The 19462-nt window shown below is 35.8% G+C and overlaps 1 protein-coding gene across 3 annotated transcripts in view; it reads left to right on the top strand.

Moving 5' to 3' along the window:
- Window positions 1-19462, top strand: part of KAT6B (lysine acetyltransferase 6B) — a 224798-nt gene that overhangs the window by 144043 nt on the left and 61293 nt on the right. The window contains exons 5-12 of one of the 3 annotated variants that reach the window (XM_051982063.1): window positions 3005-3120; window positions 3397-3478; window positions 4903-5035; window positions 8415-8470; window positions 10331-10452; window positions 12612-12727; window positions 14846-14987; window positions 18447-18608. In XM_051982063.1, the coding sequence (XP_051838023.1) occupies window positions 3005-3120; window positions 3397-3478; window positions 4903-5035; window positions 8415-8470; window positions 10331-10452; window positions 12612-12727; window positions 14846-14987; window positions 18447-18608 (929 nt within the window). Of the gene's footprint in view, window positions 1-3004; window positions 3121-3396; window positions 3479-4902; window positions 5036-8414; window positions 9347-10330; window positions 10453-12611; window positions 12728-14845; window positions 14988-18446; window positions 18609-19462 lie in introns of all 3 variants that reach the window. The other 2 variants (XM_051982062.1, XM_051982061.1) reach the window with 2 other exon arrangements.

The raw sequence follows: 19462 nt of genomic DNA, 5'->3' as shown, positions 1-19462 counted from the left end.
TTTGGGTTGGCAATTTTATTATTATTGTTACTTTTAATTATCTCTATCTGTACTAATTTCATAGGCTAGCTTTATTATTGGCTAAATAAGTAAAACATGTTCTTCATTGTTTTCAGTGATCTTTAGCTATTTTTTATGATTTCTATGCTGACATCTATAGACTAGATTGTGTACCCTGGGCAAGTCATTTAATCCTGTTTACCTCAGTTTTCTCATCTGTAAAATGAACTGAAGAAGGAAATGGTAAATCACTCAAAAAACAAACAAACCCAAAATCAAATGGAGTCATGAAAAAGTCATGACTAAAAGGTGACAACTCTAAAATTATGTTGAAAATTGTTTCAGTAATTGAATCTTAAAAACAACAGTGGACCTACCCATCCTGTATTATGCTTGCCATTTTCCTACATGGGACTCCACCTAATATGCTGAGACTCTCCTTGAGTTCTCTTAAAACTGAATGGATTTGAAAGAAAACATGGCTGCCCATTTTTTTGGAGGGGAAAGAGTCATAGTTTTTTTCTGGTATATTTCATGTTGCTACTTTCTGATTTCTTGTGCAACCCAGCTGTATCTGCAGGGCTCCTTTCTGTCATCCTTTGGATTATCTCAAGTAGCAAACAATAAAAGATAAGGGAAGAATTTAATAGAAAAAAATGAATTCATATTTTTATAAAGTGCAAGATTTAACAGACAAAAATTGTTTTAAAGGGATAGGCTTTATACATAGATTCCATTTTAATTTTATGGTTGTTGGGTTTTTTAAGTATTTAATTTTTAACAGCAATATTAGTGGGACTTCTGAAGGACTTAAGTTTATTTTATTTGCTATTTAAGGACATTAAGCCACTTTTGATCAGAGTATACCTCTTAATGATGGGATTCTGTCTTTAGAGAGGTTTTGTATATGAAGATATATATGTGTGTATAAATATAAATTACTCATTAGGTATAGAAGTACTTCTAATAAAATAGGGCCACAAATTAAATGGATATGCTTGGATGTCTGTTTCCCAGCTAGAGATTGGCAGCTGCCTGTGACAACAGTTGGTTCTCTTTATATCTTAAATACAGATGTTCAGTTACAGTTTTAAACTTAGAAATAGTATGCTTTTATTAACAGTATTGAAGATTGATTTTGAATGTTTCACTTAAAAATAACCACATTTTCTGGTGGGTAGTATTTTATGAAGTACTTAGTAAGCTTTAGAAAGGAGGGACAGTTTGGCACCAGCCCAAAAATACAGATTTAAACAATGAGCTGCTGCAGTCAGGAAATTATAAGACAGTTTTAAAATAGCAGAATCTTTTTTTTTTTTTTTTTTTTTATTACACCTCCAGGTTTCAACTACAGCTTGGCTATAAGTTCTTTCACATGGGAATTACTAATGTTTTTCCTGGTTTAAAGGCTAAAAAAAAATAAGTAAAGTTTAAAATGTCTACTAGAATGTGGGATAAAAGCCCATCATAAAGGAAGATTAACTGGCCCCTTGGGGTTATTGACACTGTCCATTCTCCCTTAGGATCTTTTGAAATAATTGGATATTTTGGACTGTATAATTGATCTCTCAGTAGTCTTAAGATGAGTTGCACTTGAAAGATACTGGTTTTTCTTTTTGAAATGGACAATTTAATTTTCCAGTAGGATTTAGAATGTAACTTCTGTAAAGTTGAGGCTTCTGTCTGCCCAAAAGGATAGAAGAAATGTCCAGGGACACAAGAAAATGACCTATTACAGCAAGTCTAAAGAGCCTGGGGCGGGGTGGGGGAGATTGATGACCTTCATTTGATCTCAATTTCACCTGCTTCCAAGGTTAATTTCATTTTTTTTGGTTCATTGTCACAGGATTAAATCTTGGGGTACAAAAATAAAAATGGCTTTAACTTGGACCCTTACTGGCACTACTTCTGCCACTGTCAGATTGTGCATTGTTTGACCCACAGTAACAATCATCTCATTTTATTTAGGTTGGGTTGAGTGAAATGTGCCGTTTGGGCAAGTTTCTTTTGAATTTTATGCCTCCAGTCATACAAGCAAGTGTTTATGGTCTCAAGGTGTGTCTATTGAACAGCATTTCTTTAAAATTACATGTTTGCTTTTTTTTTTTTTTTAAGTTGTAGTACATCCTTGGTAAGAATGAATCTGATCTTCCATTTCAGCTACTAGTTACCTCCTCTTCTTATTGATTGGATACCCTTGATTTAGATCGTATTTTTAAGATGAAACTTTATAAGTTTCATATAAAATTCTCTTAGCCAGTCTTTTAATCTTGGAAGAATGAGAATTACTTAAGTGACCTTCCTTTTGCTCCTGAGCTCTTGAGATTTTTAGTCTATAATATATTTGAATTCCATATGTATTTGAAAAAAAACTGATCATAATTTCTTAGACTTCGCTGAACATATGTTTATCCTTTTTATCATTTGTTTATTGTCATATTATCCTTCTTTTAAAACTTAGGTAACTGTGACTTTGGTTTCATGATTTAGCCATGCAGCCAAAGGAATAATTTCAAAGATCATCCTGAGTCCTTTTTCTGAGCACTGTCTAGAGAGCAGTGCAGCTGATAAGCAATCAGTATCTAAATGGTGGTGATGGTTTATGAAAACTCCAGAAGTTCAGGCTAAGTGAAGATAGCATGATACAGATATTCATTGTCAAATTTGTAAGGACTATTATTTATAGTAGCTGTAATGCTCATCAAATTAAAAACCAACAATAACACCTTGACCAGATATTTATATTGTACCATAAATGGGCATTCCTTCATGGGAAATAATTTGTGTAGTCATCCCATTTCTTTTTCCAGGAAAGGGAAAGATGAAACAGCCCATGATTCTGTGATTTAAAAAAAAAAAAATTATTAAAGTCTTAAACATTGATCATTGGCTGGCACCATTGACTGTCTACTAAGTGTACATTAAAAAATGTGAGTCAAAAATTAGAGATAGGAGATGTAGTAAAAGTTTCTTTAACATCAAGCAATTTACATTTTTTTTATAGGACACCCATCATGTTTGAAATTCTGTCCAGAATTAACAACAAATGTAAAGGCCTTAAGATGGCAGTGTATTGAATGCAAGACATGTAGTGCATGTAGAATCCAAGGCAAAAATGCAGTAAGTTCATATTTTAATAGTTAAATGATCTTTTATTAGTATTCACTTTTTTGTGAGTGGGAGAGGGGAAAATCTGTAGACAAGTAGCTGCTTTTCACTTTAAATGTTTCACTGCTATAATTTATTGATATTTTTCTTTTTCATTCCAGAATGCATGGAGATACCATAATACTTAGACTAGTTTTGTTGATTGTTGTTAATTTGGTAATACATTGTTTGAATGACATTTTTCAATTGGGTTAGCCATTGTTCAACTTATTTTGTGTTGCATTACAGGATAATATGCTTTTTTGTGATTCTTGCGATAGAGGGTTCCACATGGAATGCTGTGACCCACCGCTTTCCAGAATGCCAAAAGGTGAACTTTTAGAATCTTTGAAACCTTTCTTTAAAAGTTTAATAGGCATTCACCAGAATCATCTTTGTTTTTGATTTCTCAGAAATAGGTATAAGTCATGCTTAATTACATAGTTTGCCCCATCTACCTATTATTCTACCTTTGGAATGGAATGGGAGTATGATCATCATCGGCAGTGACATGACCAATACATTTATTAAGTCCACTATAATTAAGCAAAGGGTGCCCCAAGAAGCTCCTTGTAGTTGTGAGAGCAAATCTTGAATTGCTGCCTTAAAACTATTTCCCTGCTCCCCCAAAATGTCTTAAATCAGCATATTAATTAGGCAAGGTGGTTTTCTGTGAAAGTTGAGAGTTTTATTAGTCAAGAATTACTTTCCTCAAGGTTGAAAGTACAGAGCTGTTCTATGTTGCCCACCCCAGAGGAACATTGGGAAGAGTGGGCCACTGGAAGAGATGCTGTATTGGAAGTCAGAGGGCTTCCTCTCCAGTTCCAGTTCTGCTCCCTAGTACCTGGCAACTGTGAAGGAAGCTATTTGCCTTGAGATAACCTCCAAGAGTCTCCTGAACTTCTAGGGCCCTAATCAGACTTTAATTATCTTCTCATAATAGTGATGACTGTGTAATTGTGTCTTTGGTTTCTGCAAAGTAAATAGGTACTGAAATTTCCAATCAATTAATTGATATTTTAGGATCATAGATTTGAGCCAGAAGAAACTGTAGAGGCTGCAGATTATAAATAAGGAAACTGAGGCCCAGAATGGTTAAATCATGTGTCCACGGTTTCATAGGTAGCAAATGGGTGAACTCTTGTTCTCTGAGTCCAGAAGCAGAAGACTACCAAAACACTTATGCCCAGATCTAGCTCATAGGACATGAATGTACCTCTATGATAGAGAGATACGTAGGTGGTAGCTTAGCTCAGCCTTCCTTTTGGAGGCTTTAGTTTCCCATTTTGTAATATGTAAATGCAAATATATGTTTGGCTAATTTTAATTTGTTTGTAATTTTCAGTAATAAAGCAGATACCTATGTAAATTCATTAATCATAAGATACCTTTTCTATTGTCCCCCAAGAGACTAAAGGTTTTTAATTTCTGATGAGAGAGGCAGGTTGGGAAGTAGGATAAGTTTGGGAAGAATACATAAGACATTGGGAAGTAGATTATGAAGGCCTTCTCATGTAAGGACAGACTGTTACCATCTATTTGCCAGTATTTATTTTTTCAAACTAGGGAAATTCACTTGACAGTGGTTTCTCAGAAATGTAAGAAAGGATAAATGTTCTTTTTTCCAATTTTCCTGGAGTAAAAGTTCCCCACAGCAACCATCTTGTGTGCAACATGTTAAAATGACAGTCAATGTGTAATATCAACAACCTAAAATAAGATCTATTTGTTTTTTTCTAATATAAAAATATCTAGGGATGTGGATTTGCCAAGTCTGCAGACCAAAGAAAAAGGGAAGAAAACTCCTTCATGAGAAAGCTGCACAAATTAAACGACGATATGCAAAACCTATTGGACGACCGAAAAATAAACTAAAACAACGAATGTTGTAGGTTGATTTCTTATGAGAATATTACTCTTTGGGATCCAAGATAGATTAACATGATGACATGACCGCCTTAGTCTTCATCACTTTATTTCATTGTCAGTGCCTAAATAGTTAATGCTTTGTGTATAAACTATGAAATAATTTTGGAAATAACAAATACAATTATAGTTGGAATTTTGTGGCTTTCTTTTGGCAAAAATCATGAGGCCTAAGTAATATTAGTTCAAGAAGGTGCAATAAAATAAGCTTCATTGATTAGTTTGCTTTATCACTGGCTGAATGAGGGAAGAACTTAATTCTATAAATATTGCATACATTTTAAATCAAGTTCATTATCTGAACTGAGGCCATTCTTACAGCAAATACCATATTTTAAAGGCTTCCTGCTTCTGAGTCTAATTCTCACAAATAAATTTTCCAGAAAGCTTCCAATATATCACAGCAGATCCAGAATGATCAGAGAGCTAGACAGAACCACTTGGCACATCATCTAATATAGGTGCTCCTTTATTTTGAGTTCCCTGAAATCTTGTCTGGTTTTAGTTTCAAGATGAAAACATGGCTTCCAAACATGGCTAAGTTTTTAGTAAAGATATCTTTATTTCATGGTATTCTAGTTTTGTTTCTAAATTCTCATGTTGACCTGTTCTGACTTTTTTGTTGTTGTTGTTAGAAATTTCACATGAACAGGTAGTGGCTTTAAAAAACAAACAAACAAACTTGTTTTTCCTATAAAGAATCCGCCTTTCTTAGGTTAAATGCCTCATTTGTTAGAATATTATTCTATGTAGGAAATTTGATCATAGGGAACAATTGGCACTTTATAAAGGCTAAGAACAGGAAGCAGTGTCAAAATCTTTTTAGTCATGAGCTGTTGTGTCTACTCTTCTGTCTTGATTACATTTGGGATTCATTCAGTATAGTTAGTAATTTTTAGGAAACTTTATTGGAATCCATTGACTTTTTTTTTGAATGTAGTTTTTGCCAGATTCTAGAGGTAAATGTACTAGATATTGAAGAAAATCTTCCTTATATTAGCATCATATGAAGCAGAAATTGTTTTTACATTCATTTTTCAAAACGATTGTTCCCTAAATGAGACTGTATGAAAAAAAAAAAATGAGACTGTATGCTAAGACTACAAGTTTTTAAAAAAAAAAAAAAAAGGATCTCATCTTCTTTAAAAAAGGATATAATGGAAAATTATATTTGGCACCAGTCCTAATTTGGTAGAAAACTGTCTCATGAGTTCTTAGAATCTTTAAAAATAAGCCAATGTCTCCACTTATTGAAATCTTTTAGAAGCTCAAAGTAGCAGCTTAATATTGAATAATAATATTTTAAAATCTACTTATTTCAAGGAGGGAGATTAATATGGGAAATCTATTCCAGATTTCCAGCTCAAATTTGGGGGTTGTTTATCTCACACTCTCATTACATTTTTCACTACTAAAAATGATCTTCAACATTACCTATATTTGATTTTAGAGGAACAGTCAAATAAAAGACCACTGTTAGAATCCAGAACACTTTTTAGTTTAGTAAAACTTAAACAGAAGTCCTAGGCGGTTCCCCTCTCCAACCATTAGAATTTATTCATTTTATTATTTCCAATGATAAAAATCTTAGTGGAAGTTTCTTTTGGATAGGGGAGAAAATGTATTGTTTTCTTCACTCAGACAGTTATAGTTTAAACTCTCATCTTCTGTTGCCTGGTTTATTGCAAGAGCTTCCTCATTGTTCCCTGATTCTCCCATCTATCTTCTCTCTAATCTGCTTTCTACATTGCTATGCAATTGATGACTGTAAAACACCTGACCATGTTCCCTCTCACCCCCTCCTCCCCAATGCCTCCAGTATTTCAGTAATTTCCTGTTGCTTGTAGGACAGAATGCCAGCAGCGTGGGCTTGAAAGTCCTCTACGTTCCTCTTTACCTTTCCAGACGTGACTTCATGTCATTCCCCTTCAGATACTCTGTTGTGCTGTGAGGTACTGTGCGTACAGTGGAAAGAGTGCTGGATGTTCCTTCCCAGGTCCCGGGGCATAGTCTCCATTCTGTTTAACTGCCAGTGGGGACTTGGGCTAGTCACTTAACAACACTTCTCTGAGGCTCAGTTTGCTCCTCTGAAGAAGAAGTGAGTTGACCTAGATAGCCTCAGTGGTCTGACCTAGTATCTGTGTCTATTGTAGCACTTTCCATCTTCTCTCTCAGTGCCTTTACACAGGTTGTTCCCCAGGCCTGAAGTGCACATAGTAGGTGCTTCATAAGTATTTTTTTCCTTGAATTGTATTTGCAGTTATTTCCATTAAAAAAAAAATGATGCTCTAGTACTCTATTGGGTATCAGTCCTTTTGTTCTCTTGTCTTCATCTAAAGCAGTCATTCTTTTAGAGTAAGCCTTTATGATGTAAGAGATATCAATAAAAACTTTTTTAAGAGTAAACTTTGGCATTCACAGCACCTTTCACTAATTGCTTGGCTGTGTTTATATATATGACAGCACATTTGTTGTGGGATAGAATGACCCCACCATTATATAAAGTGGAACTAATCATGAATTGCTGTTCATGTTCACAGTAGTGTTGTTGACATAGATCTTTATGGATCATATGATGCCAAGTGTGAGGAAATAATCTTTGGAAATGGATTACTCCATCAGATTGTCTAGATCATGTCTGCTTTTCTGTAGTTTGCTTCTCTTTGAAAATTACTTCAGAGTTTTCTGCTCTTATTTATCTGTTTTTTTAATCAATATTTTGTGCTGTGATTAATTTTCTTCCCAAAGGGAGTTTTGGTGGTTTTCTTGTCCTGAATAGACATTATTTATAATTTTTAATCTTTTAATGACTTCTTTGTTTTAAAGTAATAATTGGATGGACATATTCAAGTTATGCAGAGTAAGCAAAATAGTTTTTAAATTACTGTTTACTGTTCATAACGCAAGCCTTTTGCTTTTGGGGAACATATCTACATTCCTTAATACTATAATAAAGATATTTCAAAGAAATGAAAACATCAAATTTTGTAATAATAGAAAGCATAGCTTTCTGTTTAGTGAGAATTAAAGTGTAGCTATTGTCAATCTGCTTAAAATGAGTTTTATTTATATTACCCTTTTTTCTATTGTCATATATGCTGAAGACTTTCCTCTCCTTTCTTCTTGCATATATAACTTCTCCGAAAATCATGGTGCTTGACTGTTGTTAACCATTGCATTCACAGAAATGTCTGGCTAGTGATGCAGAAAATGTTTTCACTATCATTAGTTTTTTATCTTGAGCACATGAAGTAACATATAGATTGTATTAGAATTATTGGTTAAAATTCTTGTGACTTGTTACTTTTAGTAGTGATTTTGTTTTCCAACTCTTTACCTAGGTCTGTAACCAGTGATGAAGGATCCACGAATGCATTCACAGGAAGGGGGTCACCTGGTAGGGGTCAAAAGACTAAAGTCTGTACCACACCTTCATCTGGTCATGCTGCATCTGTGAAGGACTCAAGCAGCAGATTGGCTGTTACAGACCCCACTCGGCCTGGTGCCACCACCAAAATCACCACCACCTCCACCTACATATCTGCCTCTACACTTAAAGTTAACAAGAAAACCAAAGGGCTCATTGATGGCCTTACTAAGTTTTTTACACCATCACCCGATGGTCGCAGATCACGAGGTGAAATAATAGACTTTTCAAAGCACTATCGTCCAAGGAAAAAGGTCTCCCAGAAACAGTCATGCACTTCTCATGTGTTGGCTACAGGTACCACACAAAAGCTAAAACCTCCACCTTCTTCACTTCCACCCTTAATCCCCATCTCTGGTCAGAGCCCCAATTCACAAAAATCCAGCACCTCCACTTCTAATTCTCCCCAGAGTTCTTCTAGTCAATCAAGTGGGCCCTCCTTTAGCAGCCTTACTAATCACAGTCAGCTGAAGGGACTTTTTGATGGACTTTCTCATATTTATACTGCTCAGGGACAGTCTCGAAAAAAGGGACACCCAAGTTATGCACCACCCAAACGCTTGCGTCGTAAACCTGAATTCTTTTCCACAACAAAATCTAGTGCCCATTTCTATGGGAAGAAAGATAATAGAAATAGGTTTATTTCTCACTCCTCCATGTCCTCTGGCTGGGGACTGTCTAGAGGATGTATTTTTAAAGCAATTGCCCACTTCAAGCGAACAACTTTCCTTAAAAAGCAGAGGATGATAGGCAAATTAAAGTATAAAGTGACCCCTCAGATGGGGACCCCCTCACCAGGGAAGGGGAGCTTGGCAGACGGAAGGATTAAACCTGATCAGGATGATGGTAAGCAAAAGGTCAAAGCTCCAACCAAACTACATCCTGTCCCTCTCCTCCCCACTGAAAAAAAAAATAATCAACTAGTTCTTATTTGTCACATAGGCCTTAGCTATTTCTCTTGTTCTGACTTCACTTTCATAAAGAAGCAATGAAATGTAGACCTTTTTCTGCCACTAACTAAACCTCCAAAATGTTTGTCCAACTAATACTTTCATACATTCTATTATTTATTTCCATCTCTAGCGACACAAGGACTCCCACCCCACCCCCATGCCCTTAGTGCATAACTTATGGCTTTGTAGTAGTACTGCATGAATAGCACCTGTCCTTGCTGCTGCTCTGTGCCTTCTCCTCAGAGGCTCCTGGGACTGCTGCTGCTTCCAGGCACGCACTTCAGCTCAGCATCTTTCTCTATTCCATTGTCTTTTCATGACAAATTCCATCCTACTTCAATCTCAAGGAAATCTCATCTGTGATAACATGAAATGTACTTTGGGGTATGGTGTGTTTTGTTTTGCTTGGTTTGGTTTTGGTTTTAGTTTTGTTTTTTTTCTTTTTTAAGAAAAATGTTTTCATAAATTTCAGCTAACAGTTTGACATCTTTTGATTTTTGCAACTTTTTCCTAAATTTGCCATTTAAGGGAGTATTAGACTTGTTTATTTAAAAGCTAATATTGGAAGTTTGTAAAGAAAGATCTGTATAGCCACTGATCCCAGAATAAATTCCTATGTGATGCCCCATAATTATTAAGGTAGAAAAAAATGGGAAAGATATTGGTCAGTTCAAGCAAAGTTTGGAGAAAACAGGTAAAAGAGAGTAAAAGAGTTCCTGAATCTCTGTGCTTGTACCAACAATAAAATCGTATACATCAAAACAAAAGGACAAGTTAGAAAGTTCCAAAATGCTGCTTATTGTGCTGAGTGAATGTCATTCTGGTAGTTTAATGATTCCTTTCAGTGAGTACACTTTCTGCTGGTTTTTAATAACAGATACTGAAATCAAAATCAGCATCAAGCAAGAAGGGACAGATGTAAATGTGGTCGGAAGCAAGGATTCTGTTACAGAAGAAGATTTGGATGTCTTTAAACAGGCACAGGAACTTTCCTTGGAGGTAAGGTGTGGGCAGCATCTCCTCATCCACAAATGTGTGATGATAACGATCGAAGCGCGTGTTGTCTTGTGTCTATCATGTGCCAAGCCCTGCAATAAGGATGTTACAAATACTGTCTCATTTGATACTCCTCACAGTCCTGGGAGGTAGGGAAGTTATTCTGATTCCCATTTTACAGATGAGGAAACTGAGGCACAATCGAAATCACTTGCCAGGGTCACAGAAGTGGGGAGTGTCAGAACCAGAGTTGAGCCAAGCCTTCAGGCCTAGGACTATATCCACTTTATCAGCCAGCATGTCTTGGGCATTTTGAAATTGAAGGCTCAACTTTTGATATGTTTTTTCCTCCAAGATAATTATCTTCAAACTCTGCTATAATTCAGAATAAACTGTTCTCTGGTGTTTTTTGTGTGAATGATGATTTATTGCTAACACTGTCAGAGTAGACTGGAACCCTCTGCCAGTTTGTTGAAGGAGGTCAGAGAAGGGATATACATGACAAAGTTTTAAAGGTGAACATTAAATTACTGATTCCGCTTTACTAGAGGAAACAGAGGGTTTAAATCTTAAACACCAAAGCCTTCATAGTAGAGGTGCCACTTCAGTACTGACTGAGAGAGATCACTTTTTCTTTGGACTTAATATGTATTGCAGGATTGTCCTTTATGACCAGTTACTGAATAATAATCTCAGCTCACACCTATACTTAGTCCTTTAGAGTTTATGGAGTTTTTTCTGTGAAGTAGTCCTAGGATGTAAGTAATTCCCATGTAATTATTCTCCCTTTCAGAGGAGGAAGGGGAGGTACAGAGAGCCTCAGCCAGCACAATTGGAGCAGCAGAATTCAGGTCTTCACACTGTCCCATAAGATCAAATCTGTTACTTTCCTGGATACTGCCTAGCCAAGGACTGACACTTGTCATACATCAGTTTTAGAGTTTGGTATTCTTGGGATTGCAAACTGTGATCCACTCACTGTGTAGTATATGTTTATATTACCACCTGCCAGTTTTTAATTTTCAGATAATACCTAACATTTATATAGCATTCTAAGGTTTTCATACTGCTCCTATTTCATTTTGATCCTTACAGTTAACTCCATGAAAAAGGTGCTATTCTTATCCCAGTTTGATCAGTAGGCTGGAAACAAAGGAGTATCAGGCAGGATTTTCTAAGTCTCACAGTCTACACTCTTTTGTCACTACTGCCTCTTAAGAGTTCAAATGAATCCTTGTAGTGCATGCCTTGTTAAGGTTAGACTTTTCTCCAAAATTTCTCCATCATATATAGTCTTTTGTTTCATTAAACTATTAATATTCCTAGGTTACATTATTTGGTCTATATTTTCCTAACTTGCTTATGTGATTTCTGCCCTGTCACAGTGATAGGAGGTCTATTAGGCATTTTTGTACTCTTAAACTCTTCTTTAATTTTTTTTTTTTACTTTGTCCCTCTTCAAGCTTGGTATTACTGTCTCTTTGGTTAAATTTTCCCTAAAACTAGTTCAAATCTTGTCAATCTGTACTCTTATCAAAGTAGCTCTGGTTATTATATTTAAATGTTAAAATGAAAAAAGATCTATTAGATTCCCTTGAAATTGATTTGCCTAACATAGATATACATGACATAGCCACATCATCATATCGGTTTATTTTATTTAATATATGTTGGCTTCCTTTGGCACCCATTTAATACAACATTAGCATTACAACAGAACACCTTGAAATTATTTCTTAAGGTAGCAATTGTTGTTTTTTCTTTCCCATTGTAGTGTCGTGGGCAATATGAATCAAATTCATTATAACTTCAAAAGAACATTTGACAGCATGAGAATTCAAGAAGATAATTTTGTAAAAATAATAGTGGATATCATGTTCTGCATTCTTTTAAAATAGACATCAGTACATTTTTCAGAAAAATTCACAGATAAATAAAAGAATCCTCTTCTTTATTTTAATTGTCCTGCCTCCCAGGGAAGTCATGAGGATCAAATGAGATTATATTTTTAAAGTTCTTAGCACAGTTCCTAGAATATAATGGGCACTTAATAAATGCTTCTTCCCTCTGCCCTCCTTCCCTCCTTTTTTTTTCTTTCTCCCTTCTTTTCATCCCTTTTGATATTTACATTTAAATTTTTTACTTTTTCTTTTTCCTAACAGAAAATAGGGTGTAAAAATGGTGTGGAATCCAATGGACGGTATCCTTCAGTAATAGAATTTGGAAAGTATGAAATCCAAACCTGGTATTCTTCGCCTTATCCACAGGAATATGCAAGGTAGTGTAGAATAGCCTTAATCAATAAATATACTTTATTTAAATAAAAGAAGCAGCACCATGATTTTAAGAAAGTAGATGCTTATAGAAAACCAAAGCAAATTTGGAAATTGATTCTTAACAGTTTGCCTGTCTCTCCTGATACCCTTTTTAATATTCAAAAATCTTATTTAAATGACTTGTATTTACTGTTTACATATTCACTGTAAACCATGTCTTCTGGCTGCAAGACCATATTTTTTTCTATGATTGATTGGACACATATCTCTTTGACATGAAACAATGTATGAAAATTTTTTTGCTCTTGGATAAATTTTTGAAGGCATGTTTACCACCAGATTTCTCTTTCTAATTGGAATGCTTAAACCAGGGGTCCTCAAACTTTTTAAATAAGAGGCCAGTTCACTGTCCCTCAGACTGTTGGAGGGCCGGACTATAGTAAAAACAAAAACTTTGTTTTGTGGGCCTTTAAATAAAGAAACTTCATAGCCCTGAATGAGGGGAATAAACATCCTCAATTGCCGAATCTGGCCCATGGGCCGTAGTTTGAGGATACCTGGCTTAAACATATACATTACACACATATTATACATACACACACACACACACACACACACACACACACACACACATACATGCACTCATAATGTCATATTTTTTATTTGCTCTTTTAGAGACGTAGCACCAAAAAAAATCTGAGGAAAGAGCAGTATTAAACACCTTTCCCAGTTTTTAATCCTGGAACCATTTTTGGTCAAGTAATTTAAGAGACAACATTGAGATATGTTGAACTTTAAGACTACTAAATAACTGCTACTTGTTTCTGTTTAGTGTGAATAATAAATGTCCTAAAATAGTCACATGTATTTGAATTTGCATTAGTCATAGTTATATAACATATAGTCATTTGTTTCAGCCCAATGAAAATATTCATTGCAAATTCAAATAATGTGACCATTTCTGGGAATTTATTATTTGTACTAATCAGGACCTGGCTGCAGTGAGAGAACAGGACTAAACAACCATTTGACTGTTCATGCACTAGTAATTTACTTGTATTTCTTAATTCATAGTCTTCAAGAACTTCCAATAAAAACAAGCTTTTGTGTTCTTTCTGCATTTATACCTTATTTCTTTCACCTTCAGCATCTCTTTAGTCACCTAACTGGAATGAACCAGAAGTGTGTATACTTGTACTTAAAGCTTCAAATTGAATGAAAAGATCTGACTTTTCTTCCTGGATTCCATTTATTGATAGTATTATCTTAGACAATTGTAATAAACTCATCCAGCCCTTAATTTTCCCCCTCTTGACATAAGGGTAATCATATGTAAAAGTTACCATGTGAAGTACAAGCTTTGAAATTGCTGCTATTTATATTCCTCTTATCTCACAATTCTTGAACCCCTTTTAAAAGTGCTTTTTGTTTAGAACGAGGGATATCCTTGTATTGGAGGTAAGAGTACAAGAACTATGATTGTTTATATTTGCAAGGTAAGCAATAATGATCTGGAGGGAGAGAAAACTTGTCCATAGTCACAGGAAAAATCAGTGGTAAAACTATAAAATAAATTTTGGCCTTTGGATTTTTACTTTTCCTTCTTTGTTGTAAACCAAATATAACCAAGAAAAGTTATCTTCTCTAGTTATGGAAATATAGACATTTCAGTTTTAGAACCTCCTTAACCTCATAAGTTATACATAGTACTTAATAAATTAATTTATGGCCATTCCCTAAGTAAAAACAATCACATTTCTGCCATTGACCTTTTTAAGCTAATAACAATATTAATGTTGGAATTTGATAAAGAGTGTCATTATTGCCAGTAGCTGGCCTCTGACTCAGTGCTACCCTTCTGGCTAAGATTTAATTAAGTTGACTTCAAATCTGCAAAAATTCTTTTATCATTTCTAAGAAGACAATATTTAATTTGGATAGTAGAGATGGCAAATATTATTGGTTATGTCACAAATGAGTTAACATTTCCTTTACTTCATTGTTTATCTGGGTATTATTTATTTACACTATAGTATAGAAAAACCTTTAGAAAAATTGAACAATATTTCATTTTTTAAATGACCTAAAATTCTAACTCTTTGATTTTTGAACTTCAACAGGTTACCAAAGCTTTACCTGTGTGAATTCTGTCTTAAATACATGAAAAGTAAAAACATTTTGTTAAGGCACTCAAAGAAATGTGGATGGTTTCATCCTCCAGCAAATGAAATCTACAGGAGGAAAGATCTATCAGTATTTGAGGTAGGCATGTGTAAAATGAAAACCCCATTTTAAAACAAATTTAAATATGTGTTTGTCTTCTAGAAGGCAAAAATTGTATAGCATTTTGATAATAGGATTTACAATTTTCTCCAGTGGGAACTTTTCCACTTTTTGGAAGAGTTCTTGCTTTTAAACCATTCTTCCCAGCTGCTGAAATACCTTTTTATCATCATGGTGACTTTTTTCCCTTTCCTGAAATAATTATAATTCATGTCCGCAAAAAATCAAATTCGCCAGCGAATTTGTGACCTCAGTAGTCTTTCCATTAATTGCTTCTTTGGTGATAGAAATTAGCTTTAGCTAGCAGCTGTAGCAAATCTCTGGTTAATGTTGCTTTTGAAGATATTTTTCTCTCTAGAAAGTTATACAGCTGTAGATGTCTCCCTTATCCCTAGCCACCTGTATTCCCATCCATTTCTTGGCAACCAATGTGGCTTTCTTGACAAGAATGCTGCAGCTGATGGAAGCTCTCTCATGTCTGTGGATGGCCACCCCAGAAGAATTCTGTTGGTCTCAATAATTCCATGTGATTATGGGGCTAGAAAATTGGGCTGTTTTAAAGATATTTGATGTTTTCAGAATTGACTTAATAGAGAAAAAAATTTAAGCCTGTTTTTAAGATTTCAAAAAAATAGGGAGATTTAAAGCATATAATGAGTTGGAGATTCCTGTTGTACTTTCAGTTGATGTATATAGCAGACTTAACTGCAATTGGTGGAGAAGGAGGAAGAGAGAGGGAGTAAGAGAGAGAGAGAGAGAGAGAGAGAGAGAGATTTGTTGGAATCCTGGTGTTAACTCAATGTAATTGATACAATGCTTGTGTTCACACCTTTAGAGAGCTCATATAAGCAAGAAGTATTTAAGTATCATTGGAGTTCACAAGTATGGGAGATTCACAAAAGTTAACTTTGTAACTTTGTGAATTCACACCTCCCTTAATCCCTCCCTCAGAGGGGAGGAGTCAACTTTTGGAGGATGATATATAAGAAGCCAACAGAGGCTCAGGCAGTTCAGCTGAAAAGATTGAGAGTGAATTCAGAGGGAAGTCCTCTCTCGGAAGCAAGAGAGATTCATTCCATCTTCCACCTTTGTGCTGGCTGGAGGCTGAAGAAAGCAGAGGCAGAAGCAAAGGACAAAGCTGCAAGAGCTCTTGGAACCAAGCAGAGAGATAGGCCTCCAAGAAAAAGTAACCAGGCTATTTTGGAGGAAGTAATAAAAGATGTGAACTTTTAACCCCTGGCTGCATTTGGGTGATTATTACTTTTAACTGAAACTAAGGCTGCCTCCAGAAAACCTCTCCCAAGAAACCTGCTCCCAGAGAGAACCATTATTATATTTAAAGAAGGAAAAACACCATGGAAATTGACTAATTCTTATGGAGATAATAATTGAACCTATTGGAGCTGATAGGATCACTGAGAGATTATAGAGAGGAAAAAAAAGATGACTCAGGGCAGCATCTTTGTGGAAACCCATATTTAACTGGCAGGATCTGAATGACTTTCAAGGAGAGTTAGAGTGAGTGACCAAATAGGTTAGAGAATAATCAATAATCAAAAAAGAATAGTATCTTAGAAGCCAAAGGAGAGGAGAATGTCCCAGAGGGAGTCTAACCTCATCAGCATTTTCAGAGAAGCCTAATGGGATGAGACTTGAAGAAAGGAAAACTGACTAAGTTTAGAGGTTGTTGGTAACTTTGGAAAGAAGAATTTCAGTTAAGGGATGGGATTACAGGGGTTGAACTGTAGGGGACCTGGGTTATCAAGAAGTTGATTAAGGAGTAAAATGGACCAAGAGAGGCATTTACCAGTGAGAAGGGAAGTAGTAGAAGGGAAGGCCCAAGGTGGAAGTTTTATTAGATGAAGGAGTAAAAGTTTCTAGGGCATTGTCTGTATATAATGAGAAAGTGGAGAGAGGGGACTCTGAGGCAGATTCCTTAGATGAAAAGTTTAAAAGGAGGTCACAAGTAAAGATAACCCAGAGTTGAGATCTCGTAAGAGTATGAATATCAGTATAAAAAGGAAGCAAAGGATTAAGGGCTGTAGAACAGTTTAGTGTTGGCATAGTTAATCATAGGGATAGGACTTTAAATTGTAATGGAGAGTAATGTGTCATAAAATGGAATAGGAGAGAGGAAGAGAGACAGGAGGTCCCAGGAAGTCTGAAGAAATTAAGGAGGAAGGAGGCTCAGGTTCTGTTCCAAGGAAGATGCTTCCCTCCTATATGGATTAGTCAATAGCACAAAGGACTTTACTGTTTACAAACTGCTTTCTGTATATTGTCATTTACGCCAGTAGGAGGAACCTTTCAGATTTTTTCAGGAGCAACTTGCAGCCACATTTCTATAGGGTTTTAAGATTATGCAGCTTGATCAGGAGTATAAATATTATTATTAGTAGTAGTATATTCATCTTATAGAGGAGAATCTAGATTTCAGTCTAGCATATTTTGTTCTGTATTATACTGCCAAAAAAAGAGCTGTCAAGCCAAATAAATAAAACCTCCTTTAGTTAAGGAGCAAACCGTCTCCTTTATGCCCGATGCCTGATACTTATATCTGATTATGTCGCTCTGTATATGAGCTGGGTCTTCTCCAAGGGAACCTATTATAGGAGTTCTAAAAATAATCCTGCAGTGTGAGAGTTTGTATGGTCCACTGGAGACCACAGGATGGTCCAGTTCATTGTTAAAGACCTCTGGTTAGCAAATAGCCATTTCTCTCAAGAACGATGCTGGGGAAATTTGTAACTCCATTTGATCTAAGAAATTGGCACCCTTGTCTAGCCTCCTGTCCATAACCGTCAGTATCCCAGCATGATTCTTTTTATTTTGAACAGAAGTAGACTGTAATCACGGTACTTATTCTGGGTTGAAATTCATCTCACTTTCTCTGCAGTATTATTCCCAGAATAGAAGTTTTATCTTTTCCAATTATATTTGAAATGATGCTTGGGATGAAAACCAAAATGGAGGTCTTTTTTGTGAATCCACCCCTCAGGGAATCAGAATAATACAGTTCATTTATTTCATTTTGGTGTGAAACCCATTTTGGAAATAGCACAGAGATTAACGTCCTTGAAAGTATTTTGATGTGTTTACATTTCCTGTAATTCAGATGTGTTTGGTTCAGATTGGGGGAGGGGGCATATTTGTATCATTTTTGAACCATAAAAAATAAAAAGCCAAAATTGCTATCTAGCCAGTAGTTTGTATTACAGTAAACTAGTTTGAGAAGAAACTACAAATGTGAAGAGTAGGAGATGCTGAGCAATTTCTCTTCTCGAGTTAACCTTGTGCTTGCTTAATGGAGTGTTTTCATCTTGTAATTTGGAATGTGGAAATACAATTATGTGCTTCCTAAAATACTTTAAACAAAAAACAGCATTATGTTCAATGGTACTTTTTGTAGTTAATAATATTGTCTGTTTCTTTTGCTAGGTTGATGGGAATGTGAGCAAAATTTATTGCCAAAATCTTTGCTTGTTAGCCAAGCTCTTCCTGGACCACAAAACCTTGTATTATGATGTTGAGCCGTTCCTTTTTTATGTTTTGACAAAAAATGATGAAAAGGGCTGTCATCTCGTTGGATACTTCTCTAAGGTAAAACAGAAGTTATTACGCTCTCCTTTCCTTTTTCAAAAGTATTATGTGTTGAAGCTCTCTCTTTGGGTAAAGTTTCCCACAATTGTAACTTGAAGAAGTGATACCTGTTTCTGAAAGGCCAACATGTCCCAAACAGGGGCTCTCCAAGAGAGATGAGGGAGGCACCTTGCCAGCACTGCTGGTCTGTCCTTCAAGTTTCATCCACTGTTTCAGGTGTGGCCTGCAGACTTGAGAGCCCTTCACTGAAGTTTCTTTCACTCACACTGTTTTCCATGCTAAGTCAACACAAACTTCTGTCTTTTGAAGTGGGGCCTAAAAATATGATCTCTCTGACACATTTCAGTGTTGCCTGGAAGGCTGTTTTCTCCTTTCTTTTCACTGGGGGCCTAAAAATCCCCAAGAGAAGAGAATCAATTACTTCAAATGAATGTTCACTGTTCCATTATGTTTCTCATGCCCTCCCTCATCAGCTCTAGCCCTCCTTCATCCCTTCATGATCCATCCTCATCCTCTCACTTTGCTCCATAGAGCTTGCTCCCTGATTTTTTCAAATGTCTCTTCCTCTCTGCTCCTTGTGTCCCCCTCCTTGAAGCTGCAGAAATCTGGTTTTCTCCCAAAACTTCTCCATCTGGCATTGACTTGATTTTCTCTCCTGATCCCCAACCTGCTGGATCAAGATGGAAAAGAAATGCTTCTTGTTCTACACTGTCATTTTCAGGGCCCTTCCCATCACTTTCATTAAGTGGTCTCTTTTGCTTTGAAGTTCTCAAGTTTAGGCCTAATCTCCTGGGATTTTCTGCTCAAGGAGTTTCAGTGGCTCCCTGTTGCCTTTAGAATAAAATACAAATAAG

This window comes from Antechinus flavipes, chromosome 2 (assembly GCF_016432865.1).
Source record: "Antechinus flavipes isolate AdamAnt ecotype Samford, QLD, Australia chromosome 2, AdamAnt_v2, whole genome shotgun sequence".
Lineage (NCBI taxonomy): Eukaryota > Metazoa > Chordata > Mammalia > Dasyuromorphia > Dasyuridae > Antechinus > Antechinus flavipes.
The sequence above is the reverse complement of the archived record's forward strand: the minus strand, read 5'-3'. Positions and strand labels throughout refer to the sequence as shown.